This window comes from Kogia breviceps, chromosome 9, assembly GCF_026419965.1.
Source record: "Kogia breviceps isolate mKogBre1 chromosome 9, mKogBre1 haplotype 1, whole genome shotgun sequence".
Lineage (NCBI taxonomy): Eukaryota > Metazoa > Chordata > Mammalia > Artiodactyla > Physeteridae > Kogia > Kogia breviceps.
In genome coordinates, this window is record NC_081318.1 from 22,188,985 (window position 1) to 22,215,198 (window position 26,214).

The following is a 26,214-nucleotide window of genomic DNA, read 5'->3' on the forward strand; positions in this document are numbered from 1 at the left end:
TGTTCTCCCATTGCATATACTGCTTTTCAAAGTCTGGCATTAAGACCCATCATTTGACCAGATAGACCCATTATAAGATCTTACAAGAGTTCTCACTCTGGAAAACTGTTCCTCGTCTTATCTGCCCGTGCCACTCCACCTGTTCTCAACTACTCTTCATATAGTTCTTCCCTTATGTAGTTTCCAGTCTCTCTCTTCTTTCTTATTTAATCGTGATCTTTGGTACAAGTATGGTACCATATCCCTCCTGTCAGTACCTGCCAATCTTCAAATGACCCCATCTCTTCTGCAGCTCTTCCACTCTTGTCCTTGACTGACCCTAAGAGAAACACCTGTATTACCTACAGTCACTTGTTTTTTCAGCTACCATCTTTATATCATTTCTCATGGACTGAGAAGTCTCTTCTTTCATCTCGTTTCCTGCGCACTGTTCTGAACACATTTGCATTCTCAGTTCAGTATGGATCTTCATAGTATTCTTGCCGCTGGCCATGGCTTGGATCCATCCCATTTAGACTCTTTAGTATGTCACTCTATTGGTCATACTTGTTGCTTCAAATATCATTTGAGAGAAGATTCCCAGATTCTGTTAGTGAGGCACTCCCTCATTAACACCAGCTCTTATTAGCCACTTCCTCTCCACATCCTCTCTCTTCTTTGGCTGTAATCTAGCTTAGCTCCCATCTCTCTACTTAATACGCAGCTCTGCCCTTTTCCAGTGTTCCTCCTTCTGGCCCTGTTGAATGCCCTTCCCTACTCACACCTTATATTCGGCACCCCAGCTTAAACCCTCCATCTTCTGTTTTTATGCTTCTAGCCTCCGTCTTCTCCCCTCTCTCCATGATATTTTCAATACAAATCTCCCTAGGAAATGCCTGTCACTTTTAGCCATGGTAGGGTAACTTCTAAGAGCAACCAGTTTTAATGGCGCACTGCAATAATCTACGATATCTTAGCTATGCATCACCCTTTCATTTACCATCTGTCTACAGAAGGAATGGAGGCAAAGTACTTCTCTTGAGGTGTATTTCCCTCAGAATCTTCACCCATTCTCCAACAATAATCTGTCTTCTGGCCAAACTACCTATTCACGCCCTCTATTAAGTCAAACCTACTCTCTCTAAAGTTGGCAGCAATGGGTTTTTATCCGCATTCATTGTAAGCAGCTTCCTTATAAACTTTCCTGTCACCCAAGTCCTTTAACAGTTTCCCTCCAAACTGGCGCTTCAGGAGCTAATCTACTCCTGCCTCCTACTCAAGTCTGCCTCCTCACACTTTCTGTATCTCTCATTGCTCTACGGTCTTTACATCCAAAATGTGTCCGGTTAGACCATTTTGAGCTCTGACAGGATTCCCCACTTGAGGTCGTTATTACACACCTGCTCTGCCTTCTGTGCTCACCACTATACAGTATTTCCATTTCTCTGCCTCCAGCCTGTCTTTTCTTTCTTTATTCCATCATGACTTCTGGCCCAGGAATGCTGACTTATCCTTCCAGTTGATGTCTGTCATTCCTTAGCGTCTCCTTTCTGTCTGAGGGCAACTTTAATCTTGCTTTTCTGTACCTTTCTTCCTTTTCCCCCATATTTGTCCTAGAGAAAAACCTTATCTTCAGCACCCCTTCTCCCACATGGGTAGCATTTTCCTGGTAGGCACGTTCTGCTCATTTTTGGCACCCACTGCTCAACTTGCTCTCTTTCACCTGCCTCGATTCCCTGCACACTCTACGCATCCCTTCCTTCTCAGTTTGGTCCAGACCTGTGGGGGTTGCTGCGGGTAGCCTGTGTTTCAGGCCCCTCCCTCCTGCCCTCTTATCTTTCACCCCACTGACCACATCATTTCCTGTAACTATTATTCCGACAAAGCTTTCTGGAATCTCCCCCTAACCCCACTTATTTAGCCACAGTCTTCCCTCTAGTGGCTGAGGCCCGACAGCTCCCACCAGATCTCCCACCGCCGTCTGCCACACTGCGTGTTCCGCGTGCCGGCCTAATTCATGCGGCTCGCTCCTTTCTTAGCTTCCGGCATCCATCTCTTCTCTAATTCTGTGTTTTGGTATTTCTTCTTCCTACAAGTTTCCTCGGTAGTTACCTCCCATTTTCAGTCAGTTCTCAGACAAGCCTCATTTCTGGGAACAGTCTTAATGTAGACCTTCAGGGCATCCCTCTCTCGTCCCCTTGGTTATCTGCCTTGCTTCATTCAGGAAGCTCTCATCTTGGTTACGGCAGTGGACTCAGTACTGCTCTCTTGTCGTGGAAAGGCTCTCTCGCCCGCTTCTCCTCATCACCCAGCGTTACTCATCCTCTCTCATAACACTCAGCAACTGCTACCAGTGGCTTTTAATGGAGTTCACCTTAGATTCCGTGTAACCTCTCACTGTATTAACCAAACCATTTAATTGAAAATTTGCCACAAAAGTTTCAGAAACATCATCTCTATTAATACCATTCCTATTTGCTTCCTTAATCCATTTTTCCTTATCACTTACTTATATATAAAGTGTCTACATAAAATTCAACCAGTTAGCCTAGTCTGTGATCTACCATTATTCCTGTCTCTCCTTATTCCTCTTCCTCATTTGCCAGTAGCCTCCATGAACCAACCTGGGGTTCATATAATCTTCTGTTACTCAACATCTATCCTGCCTCTCCATTTTTATTTGATCATGACCTTTGTTCATACTGTAATCCCATTCTCTCCTTTCAATTTTTCTTTTTTTAAATACCTCAACTGACGCATTCTAGGTTTGTGTTAATTTCCACTTCTTTCTTTCTTCTTCTTCCCCCTTCCTCCTGCAGAAAATCCTACCTTAATTTAAACATGATCCTTCTTTCATCAACCCCCTACTGCACTGAAATACATTCTGTAGTTTTGATAGGTACACTCTTGCCTATATGGGGCAGTCCATTCCCATCATCTGTTTTCAGTATGCTAGAGTGAATTCATTTGCTCTCTGAATTCAGGCCTATTCATAGGATTCCTACCAGTGGCTTTAATTACCTCTAACATTTCAATCTCTTGACTGCCTCAGCTCACTAGAGCCTGCTGGAAAATATCTAGTCTCCTTCCTTTGAAATATAAGGTATGTCAAATTTGTTCCTAAACAGATTCTCTTCTCAGCACCTATGTATCAGCCTCTCTCTTACTGCTTCCAATTACACCACGGCCTTTCTAGCCTCTTTCCTTTAGCTTGTGTACCTTCCTCTGCTTGCCAAAGCTCTTTTGCATCTTTTGAGATCCAATTAAACTGTACATCCTTTCAAATTTTTCATGATTTTCCCAGGCTGTTAATCCTGCACTCCCACACAGCACTCTATTAAAACTTACATTAATAAGAACCTATGGTACTAAATTGTAATGTCACAGGTATATATAGGTAGATCTCTCACACACACTGTTATTCAACTCCTAGACAATCAGCTGTGGGGAAAAAGGTCATGTCTTAGTCATCTTTTTACCTAAGGATCTGGCATATTCATTTACACCTTTACATTATAAATGTATTGACATTTTCTACATTTTGGGATGGAGGGAGTTTAAAGTTAAGACTGAACAAGTGAAAGTCTCACTACCCAACCTGTCATATACAGTCTTTATATCTGAGTCTATTCTTTCCTGTCCTAACTTTCTAACTCCACAGTTTCATATATATATATATATATATACACACACACACACACACACACACACATGAAATTTTTTAAACCTATAAGCCTTTTCCAGACCATGGACTAGACCCTTATGTGCCTTTTCGTCATCCATGATTAATAAATCCCCTCCTTCAGACAGTTCAGAAAATCCTATCTCTTCATGAAGACTTCATTTTCCTTCATTTCTTCCACTGATTATCTCAAAACATGTAATTGCCCACTTCCTTTTCCACTGTATGACACTGACTTCACCAGTATTAGAACTTGATTCCTGACCTACTCACTAAAGGCTGAGAGTGGCATAAAGCAAGTTCATTCTGGTGACCTCTGAACCCACTTTGGGTCCACAATCTACAGATATAATATCTGTAAAGATATCGAGACTGTGATATACTTAGTATTAATTTAATGATCTGTGTGCTTTTTTACCATCCATATTTTATGCTTTGTTTGTCAGCTCCTGAAGCAGTGGTTCTTAACGTGTTGACAGGCATGGCAAAAAGCCCCTTAAAAAGGGTCTCCCCTGCTGCTTTCCTGATCTGTAGTCAGATGCTCTACCACTGAGCTATACCCCCTGCTTTCCTTATCTGAATATAAAAACAGTTTTGCCCATGCTGTCTTTTCTGGACTATTCTAACTCTTAGCAGGGAATAGATTTTAAAGTCCAGCCTACCGGCTTCTTTTGAGAACTACGACCCTAGAAAACAGCCTACATACGTCTACATATGTGTCACTGATAATTCAGAACACAGAGCCAAGGGCAGATGGTGCTTCCTAAGTTACTGATGGAAACCGTGTGCTTGCGCCGCCCACTGACACAGGCTCGCCTGCTCTCTCTCCTCCAGCTGCAGGTACCTTCAGCTGCACCATGAAATTTACCGTCCGGGACTGCGACCCTGACACGGGGGTTCCAGCTGAGGAGGGGTATGATGATGAGTACGTGGTGAGTCTCCCCTGCAGAGAGACTCACTGTGACCCCTTTGCACCACTGAGTGGCTTCTGTCTAGAGGGAACATTTTCATCTGACATGAACTTATGGGATTGTATTCTCAAACACATCACAGCCGAGGAGGACCTGGGCTCATCCTCCTCTGTCGTGGGAGTGCATCGTGCCAAAGAGTATTGGGATTTACCACTTCATTACTGATGAAAGCAAAACTCACCCTTTTTAATGTTTCTATAATAGGGATAATTAAGAGATGAAAATAATTACATGATTTTCATCGAGATCAGTTTTATTTAAAGTATTGGGGGTAGGGGTTTTTTGTTATTGTTCAGCAGCTTTTACTTTGCTTATAATGTAGCCACATCATGGACTGAAAAGCCTTCACAGAATGCAGGGAAAAGTTTTAGAAATATCTACCTGTTGGTGAATGCAAAGCTCAGAAGGCCCTGTACGGCTTGCACTCTGCAGTTACGTGTGGCAATGCGACTGCTTTGTACCTATGCCAGGGCTACAGACGTTGATCTGAATATGGCTCTTGCCAGATGACCTGTTTTCTTGCTTTCCTTTGCTAGGGCTTACCTTGTTAGACTTATCCAGACTACAGAACTTCAAACTAGCTTGGTAGTAGAGTTTTTCCTAGGCTCCTGCAAAGGCTATAACACAGGATGATAAAACCAAATGAACTAGTCTCTTCTACCTTTGTACTGAACTGAAAGGACTCATTTTCTGACCCCTGTTTGTTAACCCACTAGCTAGAAGATCTTGAAGTGACTGTGTCTGACCACATTCAGAAGGTAATGAAGCCTAACTTTGCTGCTGCCTGGGAAGAGGTAGGCGACACCTTTGAGAAAGAGGAGACCTTTGCCCTCAGTTCTACCAAAACTCTCGAAGGTGAGAACAATTTTGCTATCGGTATATTGCCTGATAGCAGTCTAACACCTAATAGGCATATTTGTTATTCCAAAAGGACTCCCTTTTCTATAAAAACTCCATAAACTATTTCACTTTAAAAGGCCGTCTTCATCATCTAACAGTCAGCCCATTTCCAGTCCAGTAGCCTCAATCCACACACCACCACCAACCCCGTGCACCCCCAACTCCCAGCACAAACTAGTGCAGAGGCAGATCCCTCCACTGACCTTTTCTCATATGGTTGCATCAATCGTCTCAACACAGAAGCTGTCAACAACATCATCACATTTCTGGGCATGCAGCCATGTGAGAGGTCAGACAAAGTACCTGAGAACAAGAATTCCCATTCCCTCTATCTGGCAGGTAAGAAACTTTCACCAGATTTCTCCTTTATTTTGTTGCAAAATTTGATAGGAAGGGATGTGCATGGGCATCTCATGCCCTGCTACTGTCCCATTATCCCATTATATGAGTTACAGCTTGAAGCCCCATCAAAATAATTTGTTTTAGCTGTTTAATTTGCATGCTCTTCTTAGACAGTTCTTTTAAGATGTATATTTGGCCCAAGACACTTAAATCTCTTCTACAGATACCAGTGCTCCCCGCTTAAGTACTCCATATCAATATTATTGAATACCTTCTATGTACCTGGTATTATGGGAATATAAAAGATTATTTATAATTTGTATGTAGGATTCAATTCCCACAGTAACTAAGCACAAATCTCTAGAAAAGCTAAACTAAAATAATAGAAAGGAAATGCAGGCAGAGCATGATAAATTTCATTATTCAGAGCTTGGTTTGAGTTCTTAACATGGTTTTCCTCACTTTTTTCCTCTCAGGTGTATACAGAGGTGGCTATGATTTATTGGTGAGGTCCAGGCTGGCCTTAGCAGACGGGGTGACCATGCAGGTGACTGTCAGAAGCAAAGAGGGAACACCTGTAGATGTTATCTTGGCTTCTGTTGGATAAGTTTTTACTGGGTGAGATGAAGTTGATGTACCCTTCACTGTCAGTGGGCTTTCAGGCTATTGGCATGAATTTCCCAGAATCATACTTTCAAAAATGAATTACTTCAGAAAAGCAAATTAAATGTTTGGCCCTGAGCCAGCAGATCAAGCAGATGTCTGTCCTTGTGCATGTCTTTTTGTTGTTGTTCCTTTTCTTTTTATAACACTTGGTCAGCTTTGGTATGGTAGTACAGCTTTGGGTGATCTTGAAAATCAAATACTATCCTATGCCCCAGCTGCTTAACTTCATTAAATTCTTTAATTCACTGTGTATCTGAAAGCTCCTGGCAATGTTGGAAAGCTTTTATCCCAGAGGGGTGGTGGGGGAGTGGGAGCCAGAGTCCACTTTTGTCAAAATTCATTTTTATTAATAGAAAATAAACACTTATTCCAGTTGTTATACTTGAAGTTGCTAATAAAAAAAAAAGAATTTAAAATCACCACTTAATAATCCTGTTGTAACTAAGACAATGAAACTGTGGCTTAAAAAAATATTCAGCACCATTTGCTCATAGAACTTTCAGACTTTGTTATTAAAGTTTCTGGAACTTTCCCGTCTGTAAAGTACAGGAATTGCTGAGCTACATGAGGAACCCTCTCTGGGACAACCAACGAGAAGTTAAGCAGTCAGTATATATTCAGCCTGGTAACTTGGACTGTACAACGATCCCCTCCTCTCCACTCTGGCTCAGGAGGGACATGCTTCTAAGCACTGAGGTATGACGAGTCTGACTGTTATTAGCTGGAAAGCCCAGTTCTAACAGCAAATAACAGTAAATCTCTGGCACAGAGACTACTGTCCTTAATGTTCTGTGATTTTAGGAAATTCTGTAAATAGCTCGGCTTTAGTTCAATTTACTCAGAAATGAAACATGTTTAATAAGGTTAAACTACTCTGCTAGAGTTAAGTGTCTGGTTTAGTGTCCTTATAAAATACATACATAATACGTGTAGGTAAATCATAGTCTTAAAGTATACTTAGAATACTGCATTATTGAAACCAAAGTCTAACAAAATGACTACAGTTAGAAGCAGCTAATGAAACTAAATCCAAAGCTATGACAAGGGAGACTCATTCTCGAAGCTGTGTCACTTAGAGAATTAAAGCCATTCAAGGCGAGGTGAAGGTGGCACCTTTAGATAATTCCAGTCGGGGCCAGAAGTTACCATTTCTAAATATTTCAGAAAAGTCCACAGAAGTGTTTTATGCAAAAGAATGTCTGTCTGTCTTTCTGCATCAGTGAGTAGTAGTGCCCATCAGAATTTCCTAATAACACAAAGACAAAAGCAGGTCCATACACTTGATCAGATGTCAAAGGAATGGGAGGTGGACTAACTATTAGGTCACCCTTAGAGCTTCTGCTGGCGTTTTACTATATGCTGTTCACCAGTGTGAGTCAGGTGGACTTTTGTGAGAGAATAGTGTTTGGTGGCCAGGACCTCTTTTGGGCGTTTCTTGCTAAGTGGAATACACAACAGATAAGGGAATAGGGGAGGTAATACAGGGAAGCTACTCTTTCCAGCTCAGAAGGAGTTGATGAAGCCCATATATGCATTCAAGAAGCCCATGGGATCCTCTAGCTGTGGATAGTGGCTAATGTGGTCATCCAGAATCGACACTGTGGACCGCGGCAGCGTTTTCCTAGTGGAAGAGAACAGCATGTAGGTGAACTTGAGGCTGGAGGGAGGGGGAGGGATGTAAGCCAGTGGGCAGCCCTAGTAAACGCCCCTGTGGACATACCACACTGGAAGGAACCAACAAAGAGCTTATTCACCTTCTACTTTGGAATTGTATCTATCTTAGGCAGGTAAACTTGCCAATTCCATTTATGATGTATACAGACTAGTTTTTAAATGCTCATATTCCAGCAGACAACAACGTGAAAATATAACACATATACAACACATGTCAGAGCAGGATGACTTCCAGCTCCTTGGAGAAGTGGACCATTCAGCAATTCACTGTCCAAGTAAAGATAACAAAAGACCTTGCTTAACCTGAGGAGATGAGAGAGGGTATTTTTGTTTAAAATTAAATGTAAGCTATCTAGTACTGGGTTGTTTCTACTAGGCCATGTGAAGGTATGGAACATTTTTATGTGACATAATCAAGCTCTCATATTCCGACACCTTCCAAATAAATACCTAGAGAGAAGAACCACCTGCGAAGGCACTTTCCCACAGTTCATTCTCCCCATGCAGTCTCTCCGCAGCTGAGGCCAATGAGTTGGCTTTACAATCAGACTAAAGCAAACGTTTCTTAAAATATATCCACTTCCGTTCCTTGGTTCACGTGAGAGCTGTTTCTTACCTGTACATCTCGGAACACGTAGTAACCACGATAGTGAAAACAGACTGTATAAACCAAGAGAATGTATAACTGAATTTCTTGATCTTTACATTATGTGAGAGTAAGATTCCCCATTTCATCCTCTATTATGTGTTTCCTAGATGAACAGCCAGTGAGGTCAGAGACGGAGGCTAGACTGCCTCAACAGACAATCCTGTTCACCACTGTCAGGATGAGGTACTAAGAAAACAAGACCCCTGAGGGAGACTCACCTGTACAGCTCCAAAAACTCTGGATAGGGATTCACTGGATCCAGTGGCCCATAGATAAAATGAACTAGGAAAGGGAAGAGGAATGAATTATTAACACCTCTCACATCCATTTTCCTATTCCCACTGTAAAATTAACTACCCCTCAAAAAAAACCTAGCTTCTTTCAATAAGTAGGTTACAAGGAACATATGGGAATAAGCCTAAAAATCAGTTCAGGGGCTTCCCTGGTGGCGCAGTGGTTGAGAATCCGCCTGCCGATGCAGGGGACACAGGTTCGTGCCCCGGTCCGGGAAGATCCCACAGGCCGCGGAGCGGCTGGGCCCATGAGCCATGGCCGCTGAGCCTGCGCGTCCGGAGCCTGTGCTCCGCAACGGGAGAGGCCACAACAGTGAGAGGCCCGCGTACCGCAAAAAAAAAAAAAATCAGTTCATTTGAGACCTTTTCTCCTGTAAACAACCATTCAGTCCCTTCATCTCTTCTGTGCCCTGGACCAAAAGGAATAAGCCCCACTTCCAACATTCCAAACCACAACTACTGAGCCCTTGTGCCACAACTACTGAAGCCCGCATGCCTAGAGCCCGTGCTCTGCAACAAGAGAAGCCACCGCAATGAGAAGCCCGTGCGCTGCAACTAAGATCCAATGCAGCCCAAGATAAATTTTATTTTTAAAAAAGAAAAAAGAGGTAATATAGAAATACTCACTGGGAATAGATACAGAGGCAAGAGCTCCCACCCAGCGTCTTCTAAACTTCTTCCTTTGATTGATGTACTGCAAGAGACTACAGGACAGATAAGTCAGCAAGAGTAAAACAAGAACCTCTTTTTTGTTATGGGGATGCAAAGGCCTGACAGGAACCACAAGGAACACAACCTACTGAACACGATCAATATGTTTTCTTAATCCAGAAGCAACTTGGCATTCCTGGAAATGGCCCACTTAATTTACCCGTTTCTGTTAACCTCTAGAGTTAACCACCATGTAGCTATGGCAGTGATCATGCCTACTATCGATGTTAGAATTAATGGTTCTTTGTGTTTATTAAGCAGGGAATGAAATCTAGGAAGGCTGGAAGTTACTTTGGATTACATGTGACTAAAGTCTGGGTCTAGAGTTCTGATTTTGGCTGCACCACTAACAAGCTCTGTGACTCAAAAGTTGTTGGTAACACGCACATCTTTCCTCATCTTTAAGAGACTGAGCTATATGATCTCTAAATTGACATCTACTTCTAAAATTCTCAGTGTAGAAGTTCATGAGCACAAAACTTCAGCCTCTGCATTTCATCTGACCACAGATAAAATGGAGGCAGAGTCCTCATCCTACAGTGTAAGATGTCATAGCTACATTTTAGAACTCAAACTCATGTATTCCAATTATTCTGCCTGCCAACTCCAGGACAGTTATTTTTGTGAACTTCAAATATCACCTCTTAGAAATGGTATTTAGTTTCTTGAAAGCACAAGGGAATTTTACAAGAGGGCTTTGTTTTCCAGTTTTTTATATTAAAATGAATCTTCAAGGGTCCCATGCAGGTTAGGGAGGAATGGCTCCCTCGACCTCACAGTTCCCAGCACAGCCACCAGTTAACACACTGGAAGCTACACTGAATCAGCTGGCAAAGAGACAGGGCCTCACCCCAAGTAGTTCTGGATACACTATCTCTAGGTCCCTCTGTGAAAGTGGCTACATTCTCGTTTGATCCAAGGCATGGGGATTCTTTGTACAAGACAGAGAAACCTCCCTCCTCAGTCTCTGTTGCTATAGAAAAGATATGAAAAAAGGAAACAATCTGTACTTTGAGAGAGGCATTAGGCACCTTTCAGAATTATGATTAGACATTTTGAAACATTTACTATTGACAAAAAGTCCAAAGACGATTTGCCAGTCAGTCAGTTACAGACTAAATTAGCATTAGAATTTGCAGCTGTTTATCCAAACTTATGGTGCCAAATGGCTTAGACTCAGAGCTCACTCTATTCTCAATTTCTTTCTTCTTAGAAAGTGCAGAGCATGACTTTTTGGTTTGCCTCATAGGTCATAACCACTCTTCTTGTGGTTATGAAAGCAAGGAACAGAACACACAATCCCACATCTTTCCCCGCTTCCCCAAAAGAGTGTCTCTGGAAACCAAAGCAAAGGGTTATTTCTTACCTGTCAATAACCAAGTTCCCGTCATTGTTGCGTATCCCTGCCCACATGTCCCACAGTTCACTCTCAGAGGGTCGGGTATATGGCCCAAAGACCGGGGTGAGACTGAACGAGTCCAAAAAAGGAGAAAGGTAAGTGTGAGAAGAACTCAGTACATCAAGTATGACTGGAACCTCAGGTCATGTATGTCTGACCCTTGACTGGTTTATGAATTCCTTCTACTACTTGCCTGGCAAGTGGTCAACACCTTTACTTTAAAGGGTCAAACCCTAAGATTTGGCCCAGAACTTTAATGCCGGCAACTTTTCACTACATTGTTCCCATGCTGAAGTGAATCAATCTTTGACAATGACTTACCCTCGAGAGAATACGAAGAAGTTCATCAGTCGCGTGAGGATGGGTGACAGCATGCCTCCGTCTTTGAGAAGCTATAGGTGTAAAAGTAAAAATCAAGAGTCCAAAGAAAGAAAACAACTATCCAGGATAAAAGGTTTTATACTAGGAACTAAAAAAGGACTTTAGCCAAATCTACTGGCTTTTAATTTTATTTATTTATGGCTGTGTTGGGTCTTCATTTCTGTGCGAGGGCTTTCTCTAGTTGCGGCAAGTGGGGCCTACTCTTCCATCGCGGTCTGCGGGCCTCTCACTCTCACGGCCTCTCGTTGCGGAGCACAGGCTCCAGACGCGCAGGCTCAGTAATTGTGGCTCACCGGCCTAGATGCTCCGCGGTATGTGGGATCTTCCCAGACCAGGGCTCGAACCTGTGTCCCCTGCATTGGCAGGCAGATTCTCAACCACTGTGCCACCAGGGAAGCCCTCTACTGGCTTTTAGTTTCTTGTTTTGCTTACCCACATTCTTCTCCCATAGAAAACAAACCTATTTCTAATTCCCTTTAAGATTACATTCTACACTTCCCTAAATCCCGAAGACTTTTAACTGATATATTCAACTGTAGACTAGGATCCCAGTTTGTTCAAACATCATGCTAATGACACAACTCTTCAGACAGCTGTACTTCTCCAAATATCTGTTGCTCTCATTCTCAGAAATAAGCCTTTATTTATCTAGGGGTCACTTCTACTGCTTTATTTTTCTTTTATTAAGGAAAAAATCAACTTCATTAACATGAGTTCATGATGAAACAGATTTTAACTACAGCCCATGAGAGCAGGTATGGCCGTTATAAAGATACCAGCATTATTTATATCGTATAAACCTTAAAAACTAAAGATCTAGTCAGCGGAGTAACCAACCTTTTGGAGAAGGAGAGGACGGTGAGTCTCAGGAAATATACCTGTAGGAGAAGAGACTTAGGGTAGTTTTTTACCAACAATCTTTTAGGCCCATTACTGGAGACAATTCATCCTATTAGTCACCTTGAGGGCTTTTACTGCCAAAAACCAAACTACAAATAAAAACTTAGTACTGTCATTTATTATCTCTCCAGGGAATTCTGTGTTTACCAGGTCAAATTCTATCCCACTGGGATCACTTTCCCCACTGTAGAGAGAAGGGAAAAATATGTCATGGCCACCCACACTGCTGACGACTAGACTCTGGCTCCCCTTAGCGTTTCCACCCGTTCCTCAGAATACATAACATTGTTAACTCTTCGGGCTGCAAAGGAAACCAGAGATTTTTCAGAAGTGTAGATCCTTCAAAAAACCTAGAGCTTTTCCATTTCCATTTTTTTCCAGAGTCAGTGGGAGAAAGCCATAAGCATAACTGATAAAGGGACAAACAGACTCCTCTCCCAATGTGCCCTTAAGGTATTCAGGGGACACCTGGATATTCATGGATTTACAAGCCAGGCTCAATGGCAGGCAAAGAACAAGAAACATCTCCAAAAGGTCTAATCAAGGGCTCACTAATTTACAACTGAAACTTGGCACTGCTGTGAATTGAGAGTTTATGACACAAACCACAGTAGTATTAGAAGCACCTGTGGCTTCATCTCAAATATCTGCAGAACCCACTGCAGTTGTTGCAGAGATTGCAAAATGTCATCTGCACTCCCCACTACTTCTAATCACAGTTATTACCAGACACACCACAAGATCTTGCTGGAAAATGCATTAAATACATTTTTAAAAGCACACCTTACTATAACACAGCTTTTTATTAACTTATGTCAAGATAATCAGTTTCCTTTGTAATCTTACTTTATTTTCTATATTTAAAAACATTATTCTGAGAAAGTGTCAGTAAATCTCATCAGACCACAAAGCGGTTCATGGCACGAAAGAGGTAAAAATCCATACTTTGCTTGGGTCTGTTTGCAGTACCATCAGATTACCATTTAGACGTCACTGCCGTATCTAAATGTGGCCCTCTAGGCTACACCTCACTTTCCACCCGCCTCCAAGGCAGTTACCTCCATTCGACAGACAGAGACTCTTGATGGTAAGCCGACCAGATCGATTCTGCTTGAACCTAGAGACAGGGAGGGAAACACATAGCTTACTGAGCAGCTGAAGACAAACTCCCAAGAGGGAAAAGAGCCAGAAAGAACCCAGAACAATGTACTTCTCTCATCTTAAACGAGTGAAACCTGTGAATTGTACACAAGTCATGGCTTCACTGACCTATAGAGCAGCTCCTGAGCAACGATATCCCCATAGTCGTGAGACAACAGGTTGATCCTACGGTTCTGGAGCCCCAGATGCCGCAAAAGAGCCTCCACGATGCTGGCCTGCTCGAATATGGAATAGTGATGTGGTCTCTAGGGAAAGGAGAGCCCAGATACACAAGATGAAGTCAAGGGTGCAGGTGTGTCTGCCAGCCTGACCCCTCCATCCTTGCCTACCCCCATCCCACAACACTGCCCCATCTAGATGCTGCTTACCGGTTTGTCACTGAAGCCAAAGCCTAGGAAATCAAGGGCAATCACTCGATGAAACCTGAGGGTCAGACCTTCCCAAATCTACAAGAAGGAAAGGGATGGTTTGGTCTTTCTAATCCTGTTCTTCCTCTTCTCCAACCTACAGCAGCAAGGGAGTTTCATCCCTATCTCAGCTTAATAAACAGACTTAGATAAAGGGAAAATCTCATGAAACCACCACAGGCCCACAAATGATCCTCCTGTTAAGTGCTTTATTCCTTATAATTAATTTCCATTGAGGGAGGAACTCCAGCACTTTTTTTTTTTTTTTTTTTTTTTTTGCGGTACACGGGCCTCTCACTGTTGTGGCCTCTCCCGTTGCGGAGCACAGGCTCCGGGTGCGCAGGCTCAGCGGCCATGGCTCACGGGCCCAGCCGCTCCGCGGCATGTGGGACCTTCCCGGACCGGGACACGAACCCATGTCCCCTGCATCGGCAGGTGGACTCTCAACCACTGTGCCACCAGGAAAGTCGTCCAGCACTTTTTAACTTGGCAATGATCCCTCCCAGATTGCCAAAGACTTTTTTACTCCCTTACAGTAAATGAGCAACATTTCTACATTTAATCCTATTAAGCAACTCAAATATGCAAGTCTTCCAGTGCTGACAACAAAATCCTCGATTTTGGATTTTTAAAGGCATAGTAGGACCCAGAAGTCTGATTTCCTTACCTTGTACCAGTCATAGCTGGACGTTGGAAAGCCGTGTAAAAGCACAACTATCTCTGGACTTCCAACCACACCCACAGAGTCTGGGAAGAGGAGAGAGATCAGTTAGGCCAACACTCTAAGAAAATAACCTTGAAGAATATGAAAAACCTAAATAATCTGGTATAAAGGACAAGAAACCCTGACCAAATTAATGAAATTAAAATAATAGATTTCTTTTAAAATGCAAGCTTATTGTTTTACGTAAGAATAGGCATTTGATATGTTTTCTTTTATTCTGTATATTTAAAAATTGTAAATATAGGGCTTCCCTGGTGGCGCAGTGGTTGAGAGTCCGCCTGCCGATGCAGGGGACACGGGTTCACGCCCCGGTCCGGGAAGATCCCACATGCCGCAGAGCAGCTGGGCCCATGAGCCATGGCCACTGGGCCTGCGCGTCCGGAGCCTGTGCTCCGCAACGGGAGAGGCCACAGCAGTGAGAGGCCCACGTACCGCAAAAAAATAAATAAATAAATAAAAAATTTAAAAAATTGTAAATATAGCCAATATTTTATAATAACTTTAAATGGAGTATAATCTATTAAAATATTGAATCACTAATGTTCTATACCTGAACTAATATAATATTGTAAATCAACTATACTTCAATTTTTTAAAAACATAAATAGCTCACTTTATATGAAAATACTTCACGACAGACTGCTTACTTTCACCTAGATTTTTAAGAAGTATTTCCTCATTTCTCCCTTTATTCTGTATCATTAATATGTAAATTGCTTTTCCACAGTAAAAAGTAAAGCTTCACAGTTAAAAGTATACAGTCACAACTTAGTAACTACAAGTTCTTTGTACCTTATTATTAATGGCCTCACAAAAATTCCCTTCCTCAACCCAGTGAGTACCTCAGTTTATGCCATTTGTCCAACAATTTTATTTCCTGCAGAGGAGACTCAACTGAATATTAAGAGCATAATGCTCAACTATTACAAAATTCTAGCAACTAAAAAAAAGGCTAATCAACATAAACATGAACATTTTTTAATGTATAAACATCTTTTAAATTAGCCAAATATTTAAACAGTAAGTAGCCTTGCTAATAAAAAATAGTATTAGATTAAAACTGATAGATTCATATACTGCCACTGGCATAAGAATCTGATAATAAGGTTTACAAAAATAATTTAGTTAGAAGCAATGAAAAATTTTATATACTTTAGCCTAGGAGTCTTATTCTTGAGAATCCATGCAAGTAAATCATTTCATTTACACGTAGTACTATTTGAAAAAATACGGAAAAAATTAACACATACATGGAGATTTCTCTTTAACATTATTTAAAACATTGGAAAACTAGAAACAACCTAACTGACCAACATAAAGAAAATTATATACGTACTTTTAGTTGAATATAGCAAATGAGAGGAGGTCAGGAGCAATAATGAAAAACGGTTTATGACAAACATTTTTCGTTATTGCTCTTGACCCCCGCCCAAAAGAAATCTTTTCCAATCTCGTTTCTCATTCCCTTTACCTATAAAATGCGGTGAACAGCACCTACCTCCAAGTACTGTTGTAAAGATTAAATGAAAATATGAAGGTTGAAAACATAATTCAATGCCTAGCATAAGGTAATTAATTGGTAAGTAGCAGTCATAATTATTAGCAAATTAACTTAGACAAAGGTATAAGACTTAAATCACAGTTATACATATAACAAATAATCTTTATAGAAACAATCAAATGAAATCAGGGATGGGGGGAACAGAACCAATGGCAGCTGTATCTATGGATGCTGTTTATATTATCTGGCACTAGGGGCGCTCACAAAAGAAAGCCAGTACTATCTATCACTGCAAATCAGGCTACAAAGTAAATTATACTGGTCACATATACACTACCAAACGTAAAATAGACAGCTAGTGGGAAGCAGCCGCATAGCACAGGGAGATCAGCTCGGTGCTTTGTGACCACCTAGAGGGGTGGGATAGAGACCCAAGAGGGAGGAGATATGGGGATGTACGTATATGTACAGCTGATTCACTTGTTATAAAGCAGAAACTAACACACCACTGTAAAGCAATTATACTCCAATAAAGATGTTTTTAAAAAAAGTCAAAATCAGAGAAAATAAATAAATTATACTAACAAGTCAGTCTATGGACATTGGAATCTCCATTCCACCACCCTCACCCTCCCAGCAATTTTCTTTGAGTTTCCCCGCTATCAAGTTAATGAGGGGAATTAGTCCATTCCTTCAAATGGACACTACACAGAAAAAGAGGGTTTTCCCCTCCATCACTGAGGGGCAACAGAGACCAATGGACGCAAAATAAGTACCTCAGAGGGACCCATGGGACCTCTACATGCAGAGTGTTTCAAGAGCCCTGTTCTTACCTTGGTAGAAGATACGCAGTCCCTTATAGGTAAAAAATTTGCCTGATGACTTCCATGAGTGAAGAGCAGGGGAAAGCTGGGGGGGCGGGATGTGCAGATAGGCCGCAAGCAGGGGCACAGCCAACAGCCCCACCTGGACCCACCACTCCCTCATCCTGTAGGAAAATCAGAAACCCGGGGTAAGCAGTTGGGTGACATTGTACACGATTCTAACACAGCCCCAAACTGGTAAAACAGGGTGGGGAATTTGTGTACCATGTGGGGACTACCTTGTCCTCCATGTCAATCAGGGCAGAAAATTTACCAAGAATGTATGTACTCTGCCTGCTATGGCAATCACCATATTTGCTCATCATTCTAATTTTAAGGAAAAAATATACTATTTTCATATGTAATCTTCCCCCTCAACTTCATCCCACTTTAACCCCACAGCCCCTCCCCTTGTGCTCTTCCCAAGACCTGCTGTAGAGGTTTTATATAAAGTAAAAGGAAGATAAATTACTTAAGTAACTTCATTGTCTTTTATCAAGGCTTTCTGGGGGGAGGGAGGGTTCCCTTCATATTTACTTTAAAAGCTCTACCATCTACCCACCAGCCCCGCACTAGTAAAATGTTTTACATATGTGTGTGTATATATATATATATTTTAAACTAATGTTTGTCTTAAAAAAAAATACATAGGAACATCACATGTCCTAAAGCAGAGAGCTGCTCTTGATTTTCTAATATTTATCAACCCTCTGACTCCAGTGAAGCCCAGTTTGCTACTACTATCTGGATTTGTGCTGAGAAACTGCTCAGGGTAAAGAGTCTGTGAAAGTAAGAAGATAGGTGCCCTGTATATTCCAACGTAAGCAGCTTTGTCATGACCCTGAATATCTAATCTCTTGAGAGGTCAGGGCAGCAGATTATATTTCTGCTTTTCTTAGCAGACTCTTGAGGAAGCTCCCCCATTTATTTAATTTCTTAGGATGCCCCTTCTTTCCCATCCCCCCCCCCAAAAAAAGGGGGCAGAGCATCTGAGAATTGATTTTGTTTGGGAGAGGGAAGCACTGATTTGCACACCCAACTTTCCTGTGCCCAGGACTTCGAAGGTCCAGATCAATTCATCCACGATGACAAGAAGTGCTAAGCAGGAGTTAGAAACAGTTCCCTCTGTTTCTAGCTTATGACTCCTGATGGCCACCAGGGAAAGAACCATCAGTAGAATGGAAATTCTCTTAAAAATAGCCAGAATGGAAATACTTTCTAAAACTAAAATAAGAATTGCCAAGAACACAGAACTATAAATAAGGGGAATTCATTGTGAAAGCCCTGGTGGAAATGTCTTTGTGTCTGTACCCTTCTACCATATTACCTGTAATCTGGCCACAATCTCTAACAAACTAATCCAACTCTCAAGATATTTATTTTAGAGTTTTTTCCAAAAAATAAGAGCCTGTAGTTTCACATCCACAGAGAATCTCGGCTCCTTTGCCTATTTTTAAGGTGTCACCAGGGCTGTCTTTTTTTTTCTTCCCCCCTCTGAAGTGCATATCCATAAAACAGACCCAGTGATTTGGTTCTACCTTCCAAGGTAGAAAGATTAAGAAATGATTAGAAAAAGTGCCCGGAACATGACCATTATATCACAATATCCACCCCCACAGCAGTAGTAGGCTACATCCCATTATCTCCTGAAAAGGTGAGATGACACAAAGTATCAGGTTTAGATGATCATTTCTAAGCACAACCTGTCCTGGACTTAAGGTTATACATTTTCACCTGCGCATTTCATCACTCCTGATCTCCATACTTCTCATCTCATTCATTGACGGGTTCCAGCAGCCGAGTATCTGCAGTGACTCAGCAGAGAGCCGGGGAGGGGATACGAAAGGAGCCGAGCAGGAGAGGCTCCCCCGCCCCGCCGCCGCCCACCGTGCGGGGCGGTGAGGGGAAGGACAGACACTCTCCGCTCAGGACACCCTCACCCCGCACCTCTTCCTTCTCTTCTACGCTAAGAAAGCGAAGAGGCAACCCCTCAGGAAGCCGCTTGCTGTCTTAATTACTTCAGTAAAAATACCCCCAACAACATTTTAGGATTTTTAGTACATAAGCAATCAGGCAGTCAGTAGGCAAAATAGATTAAACATTTTTTGACCCAAATCTCCATTCTTTGATGAGCCAAGAATCAAGAGTACAAATTCAGCAAACCCCACTAACAAACCTTCCAGAAATTAATGAACCTTTCCGAGCCTTTATTTCTTCATCTTGTAAATAGGAAAAATACACACATTTAATACCGCCAAACCTGCCCACTTCACAGCATCGCGGTGAGACTATGAACTATTTTGTAAACCAATCCAAATAATTCATGTGTAATATTATGAGTTTGGTCGCATCATTTTCACTTGGCTTCCTGTTACTGAAATCTCAAAAATACTTACGCCTCTGTGATAAGACACTGCCAGTTCTAGTCACACCTATGCGGTAACTCACGCCACGGAGACACCAGGGTCTTCAAATCCTAAATCACCGCAGGGCAATACCGGGGTCTCGAAATTCTAAATCGCGCCAGGGCGATGCAGGGATCTAGAAACCCTAAATCATGTCAGGGTGATATTCGGATGTTAAAATCCTAATTCACGCCAAGGCAAAACCCAGATCTAGAAACTCTAAACCGCGCCAAGGCAATGCTGGGGTATAAAAACCCTAATCGCGCCAAAGCGTTACTGGGGTCTAAAAATCTTAAGTAGCGTCAAAGTGAAACCCGGGTCTAGAAACACTAATTCACACCTAGGGGGTACTGGGATCTAAAAATCCTCAATCGCGCAAGGGTGACACCAGGATCTAAAAACCGTCAATCACACCAAGGCGATGCCGGGGTCTAAAAATCCTCAATCATGCCAGGGTGATGCCGAGGTCTAAAAATTGTAAACCATATCAGAGTAAAACCAGGGTCTAAAAATCCTAAGTCACTCCAGGGCGCTACCAGGGTCTAGAAATTCTAAACCGCACAGGGTGACGCTAGGGTCTAGAAATTCTAAATTGCATCACAGAGATACCAGGGTCTAGAAATCCTAAGTCAGGGATATCAAGCGTTCTGAACATTGCACTGTGTACAGGCGAGACATCCCCTCCCAAGCAGGTAGAACGGGCTCAGAGGACAGGAATGCATGCCCCCCCACCCTCCGGAGATTTTCCCTCCACTGCGGGAGTCGCGCTCTGGCAGCCCCAGCTCGGACGGGCAAAGTCCCACCCGCTAGCCCGCACCCCATTTGGGGACGACGGCTCCAAGCCAGTCACACACAGCCCCCCCCGCGCCCACCACGCACCCACCTGCGGAGGCGATCTCGACGCACCATGGTGGCGTCTTATCCCATGCCGCCTGCACACCAGCCCTGAGCAAAGGGCGCGCCGCAGCGCCCGCGGCGGTGCAGGGTCAGCCGGCAGCCGGGCGCAGCCCACAGCCCGCGAGGGTGGCGCGGCTGCGGCAAGCAGCGAGCGGCCACCGGGGCGTGCGCTGCGGCAATGCGCAAGGCGCGGTTGCCGCAGAGGAGGCGCCGCCCGCCGTGATGCGCCGGGATGTGCTGGTGGCCGTGGCAGCGCAGAGTGAGTGGGCACCGACTTTTAGAGCCCACCCGCGCCCCGCCCCTGGCCCGCCCACCGCGCCGCAGTGCCCCTCCCGCCGAAGCCACCCCTTTCCCCGCAGCCCCGCTGAGGGCGCAAGAATGGAGCGCCCCTCCTACAGCAGCTGCTTCGGAGGGCACCTTCAGGGGTATTGACCCCCACCAGCACCCCGCTGCTCCCTCACGGCCCCCTACCCTGAACCACAGGTTCTATAGCAAAAATCCTCCTCTGGCGAGTTAACACTGCAGGAAGAGACGATAGACTTCCTGAGACTCCATCACCTCCCCCGAGACCACCCATAGCCGCCCCCGCCCCCAGTCCCAGAGGTGGCCGCTCAACCTCAGATGCAGTGGGCCCAGGGCTTCCGCTGTGGCGCCAGCTCACATCCCGCTTGCGATCCACGCTGAGGCGGGGGCTCTGAACCGCTCGAGTGCCCGGGCCAAAGCAGCGGTCCCTGAGCACATCCTAGGTCCCTAACCACAAGGTACCCACCAAGGGCACAACCAAGTGGCTAGGGAACGACAAGCTCGGCTGGGCTACCGCAGAGCTAATCGGTTGATTCAAGGGACGGATGCTCGAGAGCAAAAAAAGGGGCAAAACTCGCGGCAAGTCTGGGCTCTCTCGGTCAGCCACCGCCGCGGCACCAGGCACGTTTCCTCTCTAGCAGCGCGACGTGGTCGGCGTGCCGGAGGCCTGCCGCAGCCCCCTCACGGCACCCACTCCCGGCACTAGCCCGTCCTGTGCCGGAAAAAATGATCGGCCGAATTATGAGACTAAAGCTCCCTTTGTTTATGCATTTATTTAAGACTGAATCACAATGCGAGGGCCCCAGTGGTACGGAAAAGAGGGAAGGATTTTTTTCCTCATCCACAATCCTTTAAAAGGCATCTATCATGCCTTTGAAGAGAAAAGTGTAGAGAATCAGTGTCTGTTCATTTTCTGGCTGTAAATTGAATTCCTGACGAACGCGTGGGCTGTGAGCAAGCCAGGAGGCCCGAGCAGTGCCGGCTCCCTCCAGCGGGGGCGCTGCAGGCCTCTCTTCCACTCGCGCCCGCCCAGGCCGCCCCGCCACTCCGCGGCCCCGAGCGCGGGCGAGCAAGATTCCGAACATCTGGGCGAAAGGTCGGGCCAGCCGAGCCCACCCGGCACCTCATAGTGTGCCAGGGGGCTGAGGGCCACCAGTCAGACATAGGAGAAACCGCCATCTATGAGCGTGTCAACAAAACGTGTGGCGCAGTCCAGGGTACACCTCTAACTGGTGTCGATTCCGAGGTTCATGAAACCAGTGCTAATTTAGCACCTCCAGAGCGCTAAGAGCCAGGGGTGCAAAGACGAAGGAGGAAGGCCCCTGCCCCCAAAGCGAGCTGCTGTCCATCCGGTGAGGATGACACACAAAAACTGACGCTGCTTAAATTTTCCCTTTAATTTCCTATCAGCGTTTTGTGACAGGGTGGCCCCCTCCCCCTAACATGCAAGCCCCTCAAAGCCCGAGCCCAAGTATTATTCACCTTTTGTATCCCCAGAGCCTGCCACGGCGCGGCCACAAAGCAGACTCCTAATAAATACTGCATGAATAAGTACAAGAATTTGAGGGCGCACAGGGGAGGAAGTAATTAAGGGGAGGGGGGAAAGGGTTGTCTTGAATGATGAATAGACATTTACCAGAGACAAAGAGCATTCCAAGCAGAGGGGACGGCATTCGCAAAGCACCGGAGGCGCGTAGGACCGCACAACCTTTGGGGAAAACTCCAAGTCCTTTGGGCCGTGGCGCTGGTAGACAAAAAATTAGGCTAGAAAGAGTATTTCATCCTAAGGAGTTTACAATTTGTCCTGAAGAAAATGAGGAGCCACCGATGGATTTAAACCCTCTGTGGCCTTAAATGGTTACTTAATGAAATTTAAATTACTCCCCTTAGCAAGTGGAAGATTACCTATCTGAACGAACCACCACCTTTTAAGGACTGAATTAACTCAGCAAAATTTAAATCGGTCCTTTCAACAGAATAAAGACTTTCCTATTTTAACTAAGACAACAATATATAACAAACTTGGCATTATAGTTTTTCATATTTATCGTCAATGGAACCTATGAGTCCTACAAACAATTCCGCACTTTCATTCTCACCATACCAGAAGCACCAGCATCCAAGATGAAGGCAATTTTGTATTTAATGGACTGAGTGCTCACAAAGGATCTTATTCTGAAAGCCATGGAACATGTCCACCCACATGGAACAAGTAGGTAGATAGGAGGGGAGACTGCTGGGGTTGGGGGGGGGCGGCAGAGGGGACCAAGGGAAGCACTTGAAGACAACGGGAATTCTAAGTCTGATGCTCACGACAAACCCTCCCGCACAGAGTGCTAGGAAAAACCTCCTTGGAAAAGGAGGGATTAAGGTTGAGAAGGCCTTCAAACCCATAACTCTTAGGCGAAGGAAGCATTCCTGCTTGGAAGAACCTCCCAGCACAGAGGCAAGGAGTCTGGAAAACGCAGAGGATACTAACAGAGATCAGCTCGGCTAAAGCCGGGAGAAAATGCTAGAGAATGCCCCAGAAGCCAAACAGTTAATGAGTTTTCTAACTGTGCCTGACTTACAGAGAGAAGCTTCCTCCACCAGGGGAGAATCTGGCCCAAGGTATAAAACATTTAGAGTGCCTGAGAAAACATGTAACCGTACATAAATCCAAAGCCTGCCTCTGGCTGGTTCTCAGTGCACCCTTTCAGTTCTTGGATACAAACACCACACTTGACCGACATCACAGGCAGCAGCATTCCCTCAACCCATAGCTTATCATACATTCCTGTCACATTCCAATTCTCAGACAGTCCCACATAAAAAGACCTCAGATTTGTGCAAAGATGAGGGTAGAAAGCTCAGCATTTATTAGCTTGCTGATGTGCAACAGTGGTGAGATCAGCAGGGCTGGTACTGTGGGTTCAATAATCATTTTTTTTGAACCCCAGTTTGAGACCCATAATATGACAACAAGGATATTTATGGAGACAACAGGACAGAACTGGGACTGCCACTTGCAAGAGCCATAATTATGGATTCGAATAAGCTAAAGAAGTTCAAGATGGGGGAAACGTGATTGACCAGCAGCACATAAAGCGAGTCAGGATTTTAGTTGTCAGTGAGTCGATGTGATATGGCTCCAAAAAAACCATTGTAGACTGTAGACTGTAATTAGAGAAGCACCCGAATAAGCTAATCCTGCTCTATTCTGCTAGTGAGAAAGTGTTTTATTTTGTTCTGCAGAGCAGATATTAAGAGACACATAAACAGGAATTTGTTCAGAGAAGACCGACTAAAATGCATTGCAAATTATGTCACTGAAGGTGTAACAGCTGTCATATTTTAAGCTCCTACTATAGCATGGATCTTCACCCAATTTATCCCTAATTCTCATAATAACTCGCTAGATGAGTACTTTCATCCATATTTTTCAGAGAAAGATACAGCAGCTCAGAGCACTGTTAGTATGTGAAGGGACTGGGAACTGAGCGCAGATGCGTCTGGCTCCAAAGCTGGCGTTCTTTCCACTACCCCACACTGCCTCCCTGTTTAAAATAACCGGGCATGTTTAGTTGGAAGAAAAGAAGCCTTGTGGAGTGAGTGGAAGAAGGGAAATGTGTTAGCAGTCCTCAAATATTTGTGGAAGCAGCAGTAGACATTTTATTCTGTATGGCTCCAATGAGTGCAAATTGCAGAGAAACAGATGTCGATTCAACATAAAGAATTTTCCAGCAGGGTTGTCTAGAGACTGGGTAGCTCAGCCATTTGGGGACGTGACAAGTTCGCTGTCTCTAGGGGTTGGGTAGCCCTGCGGCAGGTATGCAAGGTCTGGATAAATGCATGAATGACCTTTAAGGTCTTTTCCCATCTGACAGAAACTAAGGCTCAGAGAGGCATTGGAACTTGGCCAGGGTGACCCCTCCCTGAAAGGTCAGATCCACAACAAGATCTTTCCTGGGTGTCCCTCAGCCCAGAGCTCTTTGTACAACTGCTATTTCATGCTGAGGGCAAGACAAATTGAAGAAATTATGCATACAATCACATCAACCTCCGTCTCAATCAAATTTAACCCATATATCCAAAAGCGACTGGTGTCTTCCTTCCTCTTCAGGCTCGTTTTTGGGTAAAAATCTTTGGCTGAAAAAAGTTCAGAAGATAAGTGGGAGAGGAGAGAAGCAAGAGAGCTGAATAACCCATTAACCAGATAGGATAAACCTAAGAGACTGTTTCTACAGATTACAGTATTACTGAGCACCCCTAAAGTATCTTTACACACCCTTTGCATTACTGGGCACATCCCAAAATCCCAAGTCTGGTACTATTCTGCTGTTCCACACCTGGAATACATCTTATACACTCACACATAAATAGGTTGAAGGATTTGAAATAAAATCATATCTTGCATTTTTATAACTCTTTACCCTTTCATGTATATTATTTCATCTGATGCTCATCATAGTCCTCTAAGGAAAACAGCTTTCTTTCGGACGGACAAGCAATTTCCTAGCTGCCTGGGGAAGAAAGGGCTACGGCACACAATTCACTATTTTTTTTAAACTACATTCCACATTAAATTGTTCCCCCAGCCTGGATGAGTCAACCCAGAAGCAGGTGTTTTGCTCTTCCTCGATTGCTATCAACACGGCGCACCTTCAGCTGTCCTCCCCCACCGTGCCCTCACCCCCGCTACTACCGCAGCGCTTGGTCACCAGCCGGTTACTAAGCACTCGCTCTGCACAGCCCCGCACTCGCTGCTCCAACTCCCAGCGAAAACCACACCCCCGCCCCCCCAACCCCGGCGCCGTGCGGCCGCGTCCCCGTGCCCCCAACATTCGCCCAGGCCCGTGTGGCTGCGACCTTCCCAATATCACCAATGTGGTCCCGAAGCGGGAAGGCGCAGCCTCCCGGGAACTCGAGACCCGATTTCCTGGACGGAGGGTCAAGCCTACTGAGTGACTAAACGCTCTGTGGGGAGTCAAGCCTCGGACGAGGGTTAGGGGACTTCTGTGTTCTCGTCCGACCGCGAGGTTCTGGGAGACGATGACCGAGGACCTCGCCCGCGTGGCCCTCGAGTGGTGCGCACACCTCGTGCGGCCACCCACCAACCTCAGCGTAGTCCGGCACACCCCAGCCGGTCCTCACGGCCTCCCGGGCCACCATCACTCAAAGTTTGGCCCCAGGATTGGTGTAGTCCACACACACTAGCCACATACCCCGAGTGTGCCCATGCCCAGTCATCCGCTGGGCTAGGAGGCTAAAGGTGGAGGATCACTCTTACCCCGCCTGTCTCCTACCTGATTCAGGTAAGACCTGGGCTACAAGACTCCATGTTTGGGGACCCGGTTGCGCATGCGCTTCCCGCGGCCAGAGCTTCTCCGCCTGACCCCAGTCCCAGGGAAGACCCAGCCAAGCCAC

The 26,214-nt window shown here is 44.5% G+C and overlaps 2 protein-coding genes across 7 annotated transcripts in view; one reads left to right on the plus strand and one right to left on the minus strand.

Annotated features, from left to right (window-relative positions):
* The window catches only part of COPG2 (COPI coat complex subunit gamma 2), a 153,868-nt gene extending 147,235 nt beyond the window's left edge, over positions 1–6,633 (plus strand). For all 4 annotated transcript variants that reach the window (XM_059074237.2, XM_067042158.1, XM_059074238.2 and 1 more), the window contains 4 exons: positions 4,496–4,593; positions 5,349–5,487; positions 5,773–5,871; positions 6,351–6,633. In XM_059074237.2, the coding sequence (XP_058930220.1) occupies positions 4,496–4,593; positions 5,349–5,487; positions 5,773–5,871; positions 6,351–6,481 (467 nt within the window). In that variant the 3' untranslated portion in view covers positions 6,482–6,633. The remainder of the gene's footprint in view (positions 1–4,495; positions 4,594–5,348; positions 5,488–5,772; positions 5,872–6,350) is intronic.
* Positions 1,590–26,214, minus strand: MEST (mesoderm specific transcript). Of its 3 annotated transcripts, none has more exons than XM_059074249.2 (12): positions 20,492–20,760; positions 17,174–17,328; positions 14,783–14,862; positions 14,077–14,154; positions 13,817–13,953; positions 13,606–13,664; positions 12,485–12,525; positions 11,588–11,658; positions 11,234–11,335; positions 9,784–9,860; positions 9,082–9,145; positions 1,590–8,161 (listed from the first exon to the last, which is right to left on the minus strand). In XM_059074249.2, the coding sequence occupies exons 1-12, from the start codon at positions 20,515–20,517 to the stop codon at positions 8,044–8,046; spliced, it is 1,008 nt and encodes a 335-aa protein (XP_058930232.1). In that variant the 5' UTR covers positions 20,518–20,760; the 3' UTR covers positions 1,590–8,043. The 3 variants fall into 3 exon arrangements, with proteins under 3 accessions (XP_058930232.1, XP_066898261.1, XP_066898262.1); XM_067042160.1 differs by lacking the exon at positions 20,492–20,760 and adding an exon at positions 26,094–26,214 and having other exon boundaries at positions 6,017–8,161; XM_067042161.1 differs by having other exon boundaries at positions 6,680–8,161; positions 20,488–20,546.

What these genes read in the sequence shown, in the direction of transcription:
- MEST (XM_059074249.2), bottom strand. Translation starts at nt 20,517, where the DNA reads ATGGTGCGTCGAGATCGCCTCCGCAG. An exon ending in CGTCGAGATCGCCTCCGCAG is followed by an intron (nt 17,329 to 20,491) that starts GTGGGTGCGTGG and finishes ATTTTCCTACAG; the next exon opens with GATGAGGGAGTGGTGGGTCC. An exon ending in TTCTTCGTATTCTCTCGAGG is followed by an intron (nt 11,336 to 11,587) that starts GTAAGTCATTGT and finishes GGACTCGTTCAG; the next exon opens with TCTCACCCCGGTCTTTGGGC.